Here is a 12,177-nt window from a genome sequence, read left to right on the forward strand (position 1 = left end):
TCAATTCCTGCTAGCCTCGGTGCAAAGGAAGCAAATGTCAAGGATCCTGGCTCCCAGGCCCTGCCCCGTACCCAACCTGATGCCTCTCTAGAGACCTTCATAGATTCATAGATGTTAGGGTCAGAAGGGACCTCAATAGATCATCGAGTCCGACCCCCTGCATAAGCAGGAAAGAGTGCTGGGTCTAGACGACCCCAGCTAGATACTCATCTAACCTCCTCTTGAAGACCCCCAGGGTAGGGGAGAGCACCACCTCCCTTGGGAGCCCATTCCAGACCCTGGCCACTTGAACTAAACAACTTCCTGGGGGCTGGGCCACCCCAGTCCACTCACTCAGGGCTCGGGGTGCTTCTGCCCAGCATCCAGCCCTGGTGCTGCCAGGCCATGGGAGTTGGCATCGAATGGAGTCCACTGGTAAGTCAGCAAGGAATTCCCACACTGAAATCAGAGCCAGCAGCTCCTTACAGCACTGCTCCGAGCACGTGCCTGGACATGGAAACACCAGTGCCACGAGCTGGACTCGAGTCAGTCACTCACTGCAAGACTGGCACAGTGCCCGCAGACAGAAGCGGAAACCCCTCTGTCCTCACATTGCCCTGGATTCCCAACAAGAGCTGCTCGGAAAGGCCCAGCCCCAGCCCCAGCCCGGAATTGGCCCAGACGTCCCGTCCCGCCCCACCCAGGTGCTGCGTGGTGAAGGCGCTCCCTGCAGCTTCGCCTCTCCTCTCCTGCCAGGGGGGCGTTACACTCTCTTCCTGCACTGCGATCAGGGCTCCGGGCCAGCCAGGCCTTGCAGGCTCAGCATGGTGCACCCCACGGCCAGCTCGCCGGCACTCCTTCCTGTTCCCTGGCTGCTGTCTTCCAGCAAACGCTCGTGCTGCTGTGACCCAGCACCTGTGCCTGGAGAACTTGCTTGGGGCTTGCTGCCCAGGTGCAGGGCAGAGGATGCAGGCACTACAGGCAGTCTGGGCTGGGTCCCTGTGCCAGGCAGCAGCACAGCCTTGCTGGGACTCACCGGAGCCAGCTCCCTCAGGGAAGGAGAGCCAGGCCACACACCAGCTGCTATCGCTGTGGGAGAGGGGAGCACCCTGGGGCCCTCACTGGCACAGGCCCAAGGCTCTGCAGCAAGCACCCCATGCGCAGAGCTGCAGGCACTTCCCAGGGCAGGGGCCAGGGCCAGGCCTCCGTGACCACTGCACACCTGCCCTGCAGCCGGCATACAGCAGACGAGGGCTGCAGGAGCCACCTCCAGCTGGGACAGGGCAGCTGGTGGGGAAGACTGGCCCCCACCCTAGCCCCATCCCCACACCTGCAGCAGTACCCAGAGGCATGACAGCAGCCCAAGGGGTTGCAGCCTTGCTCTACATGGGCCCCAGCTGGGCAAGCACAGGCCAAGGCAAGGTAACCAGGGGGGCAGGAGGAAGAGAACTTTAATCTTTATTAAATACAACCAGTAAAAGCAGTTCCCAGGCCCTGTGCAGGATGCAAGGGCTGCACAGAGGCTATCCCATGGGGTAGGGGTAGGGGCAGCTGCCGCCAGGTGAAAGCACTGGGCAGGGGCCCCAGTCACCGTCGTTCCGCTGCAACACCATCACGCCTCGCGCCTGCACCCTTCGGCCATAGAGCCTGGAACAAGCACAGGCGTCAGACACGGGGAGCTGTGGAAGGAGCCCACACCCCCTCGCACCGTGTGCCTGGGCCATAGGAGGGGCACTGCCCTCCACCCCGGGACACGGCCAGGAGGCCGCACAGCACAACACAACACCATGACCGCTCCCGCAGCACAGGAGCTCAGCACCCGCAGGGATAGGGACAAGGAGGGAGTGAAACCCCAGTGCCACCACCTGCCCCAGGGGCCACGTAGCTTGGCCCAGGCAGGCCCATGTATGTCTGTGTAGGGCTGGCAGCCAGCAGGCACGGCAAGGGGAGGCAGCGTGCCGGGGCAGGGAGGCCTCGGGGAACGCCCAGCCACAGCAGTGGTGGGTCTGGCTCTGCCCAGGCCCTGGCTGAGCCAGTCTCGAGCCCAGCCTGAGCCCTTGGAGGCTCTGGAGGTGGGAGTGCAGCCCTGGAGCAACCAGGATAGGCTCTCTGCCTCACTAGGGCCACCTACCTGCTGCTTCCAGCTGAGCTTGGAGGTCGGCAATGACCCTACGATAGGCCTGGCACTGGGTATCTTTCTCCGCTGCAAAAGGGGTGGGAGGTCAGCCTGTGCTTGGGTGCCAGTTCGCAGCTCATCCCGCAGGGCCAGCAACAGCAACGTACCTAGCTCGGTCCTGGCTCCTTCCAGCTCCCTCTGGACCCTCTGCAGCTTGCTCCGTGCCAGCTCCAGTTCGTTCTGCGCTTGCTCCAGCTCTCGGTTTAGCAGGTTGCCTGGGGACTGACAGGGGGGCACTGAGACCCTGGCAGGCTGGGGGCTCGCCAGGAGCTCATGCAGGGCTGCGCATGGGCCACAGCCCTGCTGAGACAGGCCCAAGCAGCTTCGCAGCCACAGCCCCGCAAGCCACTGCAGGCTGGGTCCTGGGGCCTGGAGGCAGCGCCATTACCTGCATGGGGGCAGCTGCGCCCACGCCCCGAGGAGCCACATTGGGAGAGCTGCGGAGCAGAGCCATGGGATCCCTGCACGTGGGGCCCTGGGCAGCATCACCTGGGAAGAGACATGCAGTGTGGGACTGAGGGCTCCGGGCTGGGGCTGCCCTACACCCCCTGCTCCTGCCTGCGCTGCACAGGGGCACTTAGGGGAGGGGTCCCGGGTCCAGGCCCCACATGGGTCATGGCTGCACATGCATGTTGGACATGCCTGTGCAGGTGCTGCCCCCTGCTGGGGAGTGGCCGCCTCTGCGCCACCTCCTCCCCTCTCCCCAGCCCGGCTGGACCCAGAGCCAGTGAGCCCCATGACGGCCGGAGCAGGGAGCAGCGACCCCGCACTCACCCGTGCTGGAAGAGGCCTCTGCTGTCACTGGCCCAGGGCTGCCATCTGCAAGTGCAGGCTCCTGCTGGGCCTCGCAGCCTTGGGCCCGCACGAGCATTTAGGAAGAGCAAGTGAAGAGCATCAGGGGGCACCAGGCACAGACAGACCAGGAAGGGGGCTCCAAGCAGCCCCAGGCCGTGTAGCCCAGGACCTGGCTGCTCCCTCCGACACCCCAGGTCTGTGTCCCTCCCCACCCCAGGTCTGCTCCCTCCCCACCCTAGCCCCTGGCTCCCACTGGCCCTGCCTGGAGCAGGAGCAACAGGTGCCAGGAAGCCCCCATGGATGCAGAGAGACAGGGAGCAGAGCTCTGCCACCTACAATGGGCAGGCGCTGGCAAGGACCGTGCTGAGCTCCTGCCAGCCTGGGGCATGGACAGTGGAGCTGAGTGGCAGAGGGCAAGGGTGGCTGTTTTTCCCCCAGGCGTTCGGGCTTTGCCGATTGCTTCATGGGGTTAGAAAGGATTTTTTTTCTCTCTTCTGCTCTTGCTCTGTGCCATGGGGGTTAAAGTCTCTCCCAGAAATGCCGAGTGCTGGCTGCAGCCCAGACCAGGGATGGGGCTGGGCTGTGCCAATGCTCCTGCTAGAACCAACCCTGCAGGGTCCTGGCTGGAGGGTCTTGCCCCCACGCTCAGACCAGTCACCACAGTTGGGGTCAAGGAGGAATTTTACCCCATGGTCAAGACTGGTCCAGACTGAGGGGTTGCCTTCCTCTGTAGCAGGGGCATGGTCTCCAGCTGGGGTCTCCCTGGCGTGTATAACCACCGGTACAGAGCACGCCGCCAGTCGCTGCCACCCCCCTGCTCTCTCTGTGGCCAGTTTGGGCATGAGACCCTGTGGCCGTGTCAGGTTGATCATGCAGATTTCCCAGGAGGTTGGACCACACGTGTGGGCTGGTTTGGACAGATCTTGCCGTGGGCAGGGGTCGGACTAGAGGCGACCTCCAGAGCACCCTGCCAGCCTCATGGCTCTAAGATGCAAGGACCCTATGCCCACGGCCTGCCCTAGACGTACCTTCGCCCAGCCGGACTCGCTTGCAAGGAGGCAGGCTCCTGGGGGAGGCGCTGGCTTTGGCAGGAGGCTGCAGTCGGGAGCGCGGTGCCACAGCTGTGGCCGGCACAGCCCCAGCAACAGCCCTTCGCGGAGGCAGCCTGCTCTGGGCAGCCTTGGCAGCAGCTGAGAAAACAGGAGCAAGCATTGGGCTGGGGAAGACCTAGCTGGCCAGGGGGGCATGCACCTGGAGCCCCAGCTGGGGCCAAGCACCCCCCCCACACACACCTTGCACGTGGCTGGCAGAGTACGTGGTGTTGATTCCCGGAGCTTTGTCCTGGGGGCTGGATGTGGCCCCCAGGGGCTGGGGGGCTCCAGCAGGAAGTGGCGGGTTGCTGGGACCTGGCTTCACGAGCTGCCGCCTGCTACCTGGGGGAGGAGACGAGATGAGAAGTTCACAGCCCCGAGGGCAGCGGCTGCCTGAGCCAACAGGCCTTGGGCACAGCCAGAGCCAGCTCACCTGGGCGAGGTGGGAGTCCAGTCCCAGGAGCCCCGGCCCCTTTGCTGGATCCAGGTAGCTCCATCCCCACAGGAGCCTGCAAGCCCCCAGGACCAGCTCTGCTACCGCCTAGCCCCGGGAGCCTGGATGGGGGCCGCAGGCCCGTGGAACACTTCCCGATGCTGAGCAGCTTGGCACTGCTCTGCTTCGCCGCGGTGCTGGCCGGGACCTGCAGCCAGAGATGAAGCACCCGGGTCAGAACCTGCTGCAGGACCTGGGCTCCTGCTCCAGGCTGCGACTGGGATTTCAGGGGCTCAGCACCCCCAAGCCCCTGCCCCGTGTCTCTGCCAAGGGAAGCTGGCAGCAGCCCAGCGTCCTGAGCAAGGGGCTCATGCTGTGGCCGCCGGCCCCACTCACCTGTGCAGGAGGCTGGACCTTGGTCTGCGATCCCAGAAGCATGTCCCTGGTGCCAACCGGCCGCTGCAGCGAGAGCCGGAGGTTGCTCAGGGACATGCGGCTCAGCTGCCCTGCCAAGGCACAGCCTCTGCCCGTGGGGGCCCTCCGGGAGCTGCAGGATGTGGGGGTCAGGTCCTGCAGCGCTGTCGGGATGCTGCAAGCCGCCATCCTCGGCCTGACTGGAGCTGTGCCCTTGGTGGTGTTGTTGCTGCCAGCAGGCTCCTTCCCCCTGGGGGGAATGGGCCTGGGGGAGGCAGGAGGTGCAGGCAGGTGCTCGGGCACTGCTGTGTTGTGGGTGCTGGTGGCTGGGCTGGGCTGGACAGGGCTCTGGCTTACAGGGTCACCCAGGATGGTGGTGGTGGAGCTGCACAGGTCCCTGGGCTCCAGGTCAGCCCCGAGCAGGCTGCCCTGGGCTGTGCCTGGGACAGCGGTGGTGGAGCCGTGGGGGTCCCTGGGCTCCAAGTCGTCCCCGAGTGGGCTGCCCTGGGCTGCATCCAGGATGGCAGTGGTGGAGCTGCGCGGGTCCCCGGGTGTCCCAAGCAGGCTGCCCCGGGATGCACCCAGGATGGCGGTGGTGGAGCCGTGCGGGTCCCTGGGTGTCCCGAGCAGGCTGCCCTGGGATGCACCCAGGATGGCAGTGGAGCCGCGCCGGTCCCTGGGCTCCGGGTCGTCCTCGAGCAGGCTGCCCTGGGCTACACCCAAGACAGCAGTGGTGGAGCCATGGGGGTCCCTGAGCGGGCTGCCCTGGGCTGCATCCAGGATGGCAGTGGTGGAGCCGCGCGGGTCCCTGGGTGTCCCAAGCAGGCTGCCCCGGGATGCACCCAGGATGGCGGTGGTGGAGCCGTGCGGGTCCCTGGGTGTCCCGAGCAGGCTGCCCTGGGATGCACCCAGGATGGCGGTGGAGCCGCGCCGGTCCCTGGGCTCCGGGTCGTCCTCGAGCAGGCTGCCCTGGGCTACACCCAAGACAGCAGTGGTGGAGCCATGGGGGTCCCTGAGCGGGCTGCCCTGGGCTGCACCCAGGATGGCTGTGGTGGAGCCGCACGGGTCCCTGGGTGTCCCGAGCAGGCTGCCCCAGGACGCACCCAGGACGGCGGTGGTGGAGCTGCGCGGGTCTCTCAGCTCCAAGTCATCCCCTAGCAGGCTGCACCGAGTTGCGTCCAGGAAGAAGGTGGTGGAGCCGTGCAGATCCCTTAGCTCCAAGTTGTCCCCAAGGAGGCTGCCCTGGGCTGTGCCTGGGACAGCAGTGGTGGAGCTGCGCGGGTCCCCGGGCCCCGGGTCGTCCGCGAGCAGACTGCGCTGAGCCACGTCCAGGCCGGCGGCGGAGCCATGGGGGTCCCTGGCGAGCAGGCTGTGTGGGGCAGTGTCCAGGCTGGCAGCGGTGGAGCCATGGGGGTCTGCAGGCTCCGGGTCGCCGGCGAGCAGGCTGCGCAGGACAGCGTCCAGGCTGGCGGCTGTGGAGCCATGGGGGTCCCTGGTGAGCAGGCTGTGTGGGGTAGCGTCCAGGCTGGCGGCGGAGCCATGGGGGTCCCTGGCGAGCAGGCTGTGTGGGGCAGCGTCCAGGCTGGCAGTGGTGGAGCCATGGGGGTCCGCGGGCTCCGGGTCGCAGGCGAGCAGGCTGTGTGGGGCAGCGTCCAGGCTGGCGGCGGTGGAGCCATGGGGGTCCCTGGCGAGCAGGCTGCGCGGGGCAGCGTCCAGGCTGGCGGCGGAGCCATGGGGGTCCCTGGCGAGCAGGCTGTGTGGGGCAGTGTCCAGGCTGGCAGTGGTGGAGCCATGGGGGTCCACGGGCTCCGGGTCGCAGGCGAGCAGGCTGCGCGGGGCAGCGTCCAGGCCGGCGGCGGTGGAGCCATGGGGGTCCCTGGCGAGCAGGCTGTGTGAGGCAGCGTCCAGGCCGGCAGTGGTGGAGCCATGGGGGTCCGCGGGCTCCGGGTCGCCGGCGAGCAGGCTGCGCGGGGCGGCGTCCAGGAAGAAGGTGGTGGAGCCGCGCGGGTGGCTGGGCTCGGGGCCAGCTGCGAGCAGGCTGCGCGGGGCCAGGGCCAGGGCCGGGGCCGGGGCGCGGGCGAAGGCGAGGCGCGCGGGCGGCGTGAGGGGGGTGGAGGTGAGGAAGGAGCCGGAGCACAGGGACAGGCAGCTCGAGCTCTCGTCCGGCGCGGCCCCCGCGCTGCGCTCCAGCTCGCCGGCGCCGGGCCCAGGCAGCGCCCAGGGGGAGCCCGGCGGGGTGCGGGGGCCCGGGCCCGGGGCGGGGGCAGGGGGCGCGGGCCCGGCGCGCGGTAGCACGAAGGTGAGGTCGGGGGCCGGGGCCGGCGCCTGCAGGCTGCGGGGCCTGGGGCGGGCGCGGGGCGCGGGGCTGGGGCTGGCGGGCGGCGGCTCCGCCTCGATGGTGGACACGTCGCGGCCCCGCAGGAGCTCGCGGACCTCGGCCGCGAAGAAGCTGCGGAAGAGCGGCGGCGGCACCACGTCGGGCGGCGGCTCCCACGGCCCGTCCATAGCGCCCGGCAGCCCCTGCGCAGCTACACACTACATAGCGGTGGGAGCCGGCGGCCCGCCTCGCTTTCATACGCCGCTCGCGCCGCCATTGGCCGCTCCCTCACCAATCAGCGGCCTGGGTCCCCCTGCACCAATCGTGACTCCGGCGCTCGCACCGAGGGCTGGCCAATGAGGGCGCGAGCTGGCTCCTGGCGGATGGGAGCGGCGGGCTCCTCCCCACCCGGAAGCGGGCGCCGGGCGCCGAGCACGTGGGCGGTGACGAGCCCTCTGCGGCCGGGGCCGGTCCCGGCTGCACCAGCGCGGAGAGCGCCGGCCCGCGAGCGGGGGAGGGAGGCGAGGAGGGCAGCCCCTTCCCGCCGGGTGGCTGGAGCCCGCGGAGCAGGGGCCGGGAGGAAGCGCTGGTTCTTCCCCTGCCATTACCGCCCCTGCCGCAGGAGGCTCCGACCCTTTAGCGAGCCCCGCGCTGAAGACGACACTTATTTTGTTCACTCGGTTTTAAGAATATGTAACTTCACGTGTTTGTTTTGTAATATGTAAAACAAGCACAGCGGGGCCCTTCCTCCCTCCCTCCGTGCCTGTGCGCTGCTCCGGCCCTGCCAGCCGATTCCCGACGGGAACGTGGGGCGCGGCAGCACGGCCGCTCGCTGCGCACCGTGCAACGTGCGTGCAGGCACAGGCCATGCCGCCCGCTCCGCCGCGCCCCAGCTCGTGTCCCTCTCTGCATCCCCGCCCTCCTGAGAACCCCTCAGGGACAGACGTAGACAGCGTGGCTTCACAGTGGTTTAATATGAACAGAACTCAGACATGACATCAGACAGTAGGTTGAAGACATTTGCTGAATTAAAGCCCCGCAGCAGGATATATACACAGAAGAAAGAGCCTTCAATCCCCCAGCACTTGTGCACGGACGAGGGAGTTTAGAAACATGACCGATGGGGAAGGCAGCAGGTTGCTTCAGACAGCGAGCAAGGACAGGCTGGAAGCGCGGCTCCATCCCAAAGCAGCGCCTGGGGAGGGTGGAGGGGAGCACAGCCTCAGCCTAGGACCCCTCCTCGGCCCGTGTCAGTCGGAGCCACTCCTGGCTGCCAGGACTGGACTCCTGCCACGCTGCATCCGCCACAGCCCGGTGCAGCCCAGGGAGCCGCTCAGCCAGCCTGCGTCAACGACACTCCAGGCTCCCGGCCCCGCCACCCCCCACTGCACCAGAGCCCCTGCCCCAGCCCCACCACCACACCCGGGCAAGGGGAGCCCCGCGTGAATAGCTCAGTGGATGCGCTGGCCAGCAGGAGCCTGGGCATCCCCACGGCCAGGAGGTCAGGTCACTGCAGATCAATACAAAAAAGGCAGAAGCCTCCTCTCTCCAGAGCCAAGACACCCACTGCCCCTCCAGGTCCCCCTCTGCACAAGGGTCCCCCATCCACGGCAAGCAACTGAGTTTGGAGAGCAAAGAGGCAAGTGCACCAAGAAGCAAATCCATGAAGGGACCGGCTCGCAGCCTTCTGCACCCTCTGAGGAAAGTGCTTTTAAAGAGCTGCCTGAATAGTCCGTGCCTTTTTGCCCACACTAGTAAGTGCCTGGCCTCAAAGCTTCGCAGGGCGGGGGAGCAGCAGCGAGGCACAGGGAGGGGCAACAACCGGGGCACCTTGCAACTGGTAGCACATCTAGTGCTAGTTTGGATCTAACAGCTCCTGCCCCACACTGATTGCAAGAGCGTTCCCGAGGGGGGCAAGCAGCAGTCAGCACCACTCAGTCTGGGAGTAGCAGTGCCCCACTCACCCTGCCAGGCCCCCCACCTCCCGAGAAGTGAAAGGAAGAAGCCAAGCCTGAGGAGACCAACGCAAGAAGCAGCCAACACAAGTCTGTTCACTGGGTGCTGCAAAGCCTGACCAGACCCCCCCCTGCACTGGGCCAAGCCTTGGCACGTTCTCAACTCCTCAGCTACACATGCTTGCAGCCTCAGCAGCCCAGGCCCAGCCCAACCCCCTTCCAAACATACTGGACTGCTCCATGAGAGCTCAGGCGATGGAGACGTCCCCAAAGCTGCCAGCAGCATAGGAGAGAGCATGGGGTGGGGGAGGGATGAGCCCCGCTGTGCTGAGCAGGCCTGCAAGGCAGGAGGCCTGGAGCAGGGGGTAGAGCAGAATCCTGGGCCTCAGGACTGGGCAGCGGAAGAGGGAGGGTTCATGCGGGAGGAGGCATGGGATGGGCAAGGACCAGCTGCCTGCCCCAGCACCGGAGTTTCTGGGTAAGCCTTACTATCTCCCCAGCACCTGCTGCCGCGGCTGACCGGCGACAATCACTGTTCTGCTCAGTTTCCTTTAGATATGCTCGGGGCTGCGTGGACAGGGAAGCAAAGGTCACTTTGGAGCCTTCTGTGAGGGGAGAGGGGCAGCTTCCATACACTGCAATAATGCCTCGTGCCAGTCCCGTCACACACCTACTCGCTCCTGCCACCACAGATACACTGCATGCGTCTTCACACCTTCAGGCCCAGATCAAAGCCCAGCAGATATCAACGCTGCTGCCAGATACGAAAAGAGAAAAAAATACTGGAGAAACTGGGAGGTTCAGAGAGAAGCTGGTTCAGAGGAGACAGATTTAGTGTAAAAATAAATGTCATTTCTGCAGGAGGAAGGTGGAATGGAGGAAGACAGAGTGCCGGGCTCTCCTACTGACGGACTTTCCCTGGGACGTAGTTCCTGTCGATGGTCTCCTCCTGCAGGAACATGTGTAAGCAGCGCTCGTTCTGTGCCAGAGGGTGTCCGGCGATTCTGCAAGGGAACCGGGAGCGGAGGTTAGTGCCTGCCCAGCCCAGGCCTCGTCCCATGCTGTGGGAAGCAAGGACACACTCGCCACCTTTGCCTGCAAGGGAGGAGGTCCCACTCCCATCTTGTTAGTGCAGAACAGAGCCTCACTGTGGGTCTGATCCTACCCACACGGACGCAGCACCCAGTCGGTCATGCCAGGGCCCTGTGCCACGCTCCAGCTCCCCCTTCCCCTCGCCTGGCTGCTGTCTCCAAGTGACAGCAGCAGCAGCCTCAGCACCAGCACAAGAGGCAGAAAGGCCCAGGGGCCTGCACTGCTCAGCACCCCGCAGGAGCCAGCGGCACGCGCACAGCCCCCGACACAGAGGGAAGGGGCAACACACAGCAGCGATCCCTTCAGAGCTGCAGCTTTGCCAGCTGCGCGCTGCGGTGAGGGCAGCGGCCACGGCCCCAGCAGCAGCAGACAGCCCTTCACCGCCCCAGCCACGTCCCGTGCCGACTCGTGATGCTTACTTGTTAATAAACTGTTCTAGCCCCTGCCTCCTCTCCTCGATGAAAGACTCCTCAAAGATCCCCTCGTCACCCCGGAACGGGAGCTGTCGTTTCAAGGCTTTCCCGGGCAGCGGCGGCACTACAATCTGGAAGCACGCGCCCGCGTCAGCCAAGAGCCCAGTGTGCGCCCGCGGGGGGCAGCCCCTCGGCAGCCCTGCAGGCCACGGTCCTGAAGCCACCCGCTGCCCCGGCTGGGCAGGGCAGGGCAGGGCAGGGCAGGGCAGGGCAGGGCAGGGCAGGGCAGGCGTCGTGCCCTGGGAACCTCCCCCCCACAGAGGGACAAGGGGCAGCAGCTCAAGTGTGTCCGTCCCTCCCCCCCGGCGGTGGAGACCAGGGCAGGCCGGGCCGGGCCGGGCCGGGCGCTCACCTTGCTGTCTCGCTCCAGCTCGTTCTTCAGCCACTCGAAGTCGCTGTACCGCCGCCTCACGCACGACTCCTTCAGCTTGAAGATGGGGAGGTTTGTCTGCAAGGCAGAGGCGCGGTTAACGGGCGGGCGCCCGGGCTCCACGCAGGTGCCGGCACGGGGCCGGCCCGGCGGCACTGCACCGGCTCAGACCGCCCGCCTGCCCGGCCTACAGCGCACCTGGCGGCTCCCCGGCCCGGCCCGGCCCCGCGCTCCGACACCGCCCGGCCGTGAGCGCCCGGGTCCCGGGGCGCGGCGAGGGCCCGGGGCGGGCGGGCGGGCGGGCGGGCGAGCGCGGCCCCCTCCCCCGGCGCGGCGCGGCCCGCACCCACCCGCATGCGCAGCTCGTAGCTGGTGTAGCGCGCGCGGCCCACGCCCACGGTCTGCGGGTTGAAGATGTCGATCTCGAGGAAGTTGCTGGGCGGCCCGTAGGCGTCCGTCAGGTCCTGCGGCTTCGCGTTCAGGCGCCGGGTGTCGGCCACCGCCGCCTCCGACATGGTGCCGCCGCCGCCGCCGCCGCACAGCCCCGCCCCGCCTCCCGCGCCGCCCCGCCCAGCCAGGTTCCGGGGCGCCCGGCGCTGGCCCCGCAACGCGCATGGCCGCGCCCCGCCCCGCCCCGCCCACATTCAGGGGCCGGGGAGCTGAGCGCCCGCCCCGCCCCGCCCGAGCCCGCGGACCCTGCGCGCCGGCACCGCGGCCCGGCCCGGCCCGGCCCGGCCCAGCCCCACCGGGGCGCCCGCACGCCGGGGCACGCAGGGTCCCGGCCGGCGCGCTTCATCCGCCCGCCCGCCCGCCCCGGAACATGAGTAGCAAAGGGGCGAGCCGGCTGCACGCCGGCACCGCCGCGCGTGTGCGTGCATATGCAGACACCCCCACCCCACCCGGCGCTGCGGGCCCGTTAGGGCGTCACGTGCACCCCACGTGGCGCTGGGCCCCCCCGCATACATCAGCGCGCTCCGCGGGCCTCGGGCTGGGTGTGCAGCCCCCGCCCCGCCCGCAGCGCGGCTCTGCTGCCTTAGGGGCTTGGGCAGCTGTTGGCACAGGACGGCCGTGCCAGGCCCCAG

At 67.6% G+C, this 12,177-nt stretch overlaps 2 protein-coding genes across 6 annotated transcripts; both read right to left on the reverse strand.

Moving 5' to 3' along the window:
• Nucleotides 1-1,420: 1,420 nt before the first annotated feature.
• Nucleotides 1,421-7,440, reverse strand: LOC132252186 (proline-rich protein 36-like). Of its 5 annotated transcripts, XM_059732944.1 has the most exons (8): nucleotides 4,871-7,440; nucleotides 4,475-4,682; nucleotides 4,243-4,383; nucleotides 3,979-4,140; nucleotides 2,544-2,644; nucleotides 2,263-2,377; nucleotides 2,111-2,182; nucleotides 1,421-1,626 (listed from the first exon to the last, which is right to left on the reverse strand). In XM_059732944.1, the coding sequence occupies exons 1-8, from the start codon at nucleotides 7,391-7,393 to the stop codon at nucleotides 1,592-1,594; spliced, it is 3,357 nt and encodes a 1,118-aa protein (XP_059588927.1). In that variant the 5' UTR covers nucleotides 7,394-7,440; the 3' UTR covers nucleotides 1,421-1,591. The 5 variants fall into 5 exon arrangements, with proteins under 5 accessions (XP_059588927.1, XP_059588929.1, XP_059588926.1 ...); XM_059732946.1 differs by lacking the exon at nucleotides 2,111-2,182; XM_059732943.1 differs by having other exon boundaries at nucleotides 2,111-2,377.
• Nucleotides 7,441-8,160: 720 nt separating this feature from the next.
• On the reverse strand, nucleotides 8,161-11,648 carry SNX12 (sorting nexin 12). Its single transcript, XM_059732950.1, has 4 exons — nucleotides 11,446-11,648; nucleotides 11,078-11,173; nucleotides 10,672-10,796; nucleotides 8,161-10,164 (listed from the first exon to the last, which is right to left on the reverse strand). The coding sequence occupies exons 1-4, from the start codon at nucleotides 11,608-11,610 to the stop codon at nucleotides 10,062-10,064; spliced, it is 489 nt and encodes a 162-aa protein (XP_059588933.1). The 5' UTR covers nucleotides 11,611-11,648; the 3' UTR covers nucleotides 8,161-10,061.
• Between the last annotated feature and the right edge of the window lie 529 nt (nucleotides 11,649-12,177).

This window comes from Alligator mississippiensis, chromosome 8, assembly GCF_030867095.1.
Source record: "Alligator mississippiensis isolate rAllMis1 chromosome 8, rAllMis1, whole genome shotgun sequence".
Taxonomy (NCBI): Eukaryota; Metazoa; Chordata; order Crocodylia; family Alligatoridae; genus Alligator; species Alligator mississippiensis.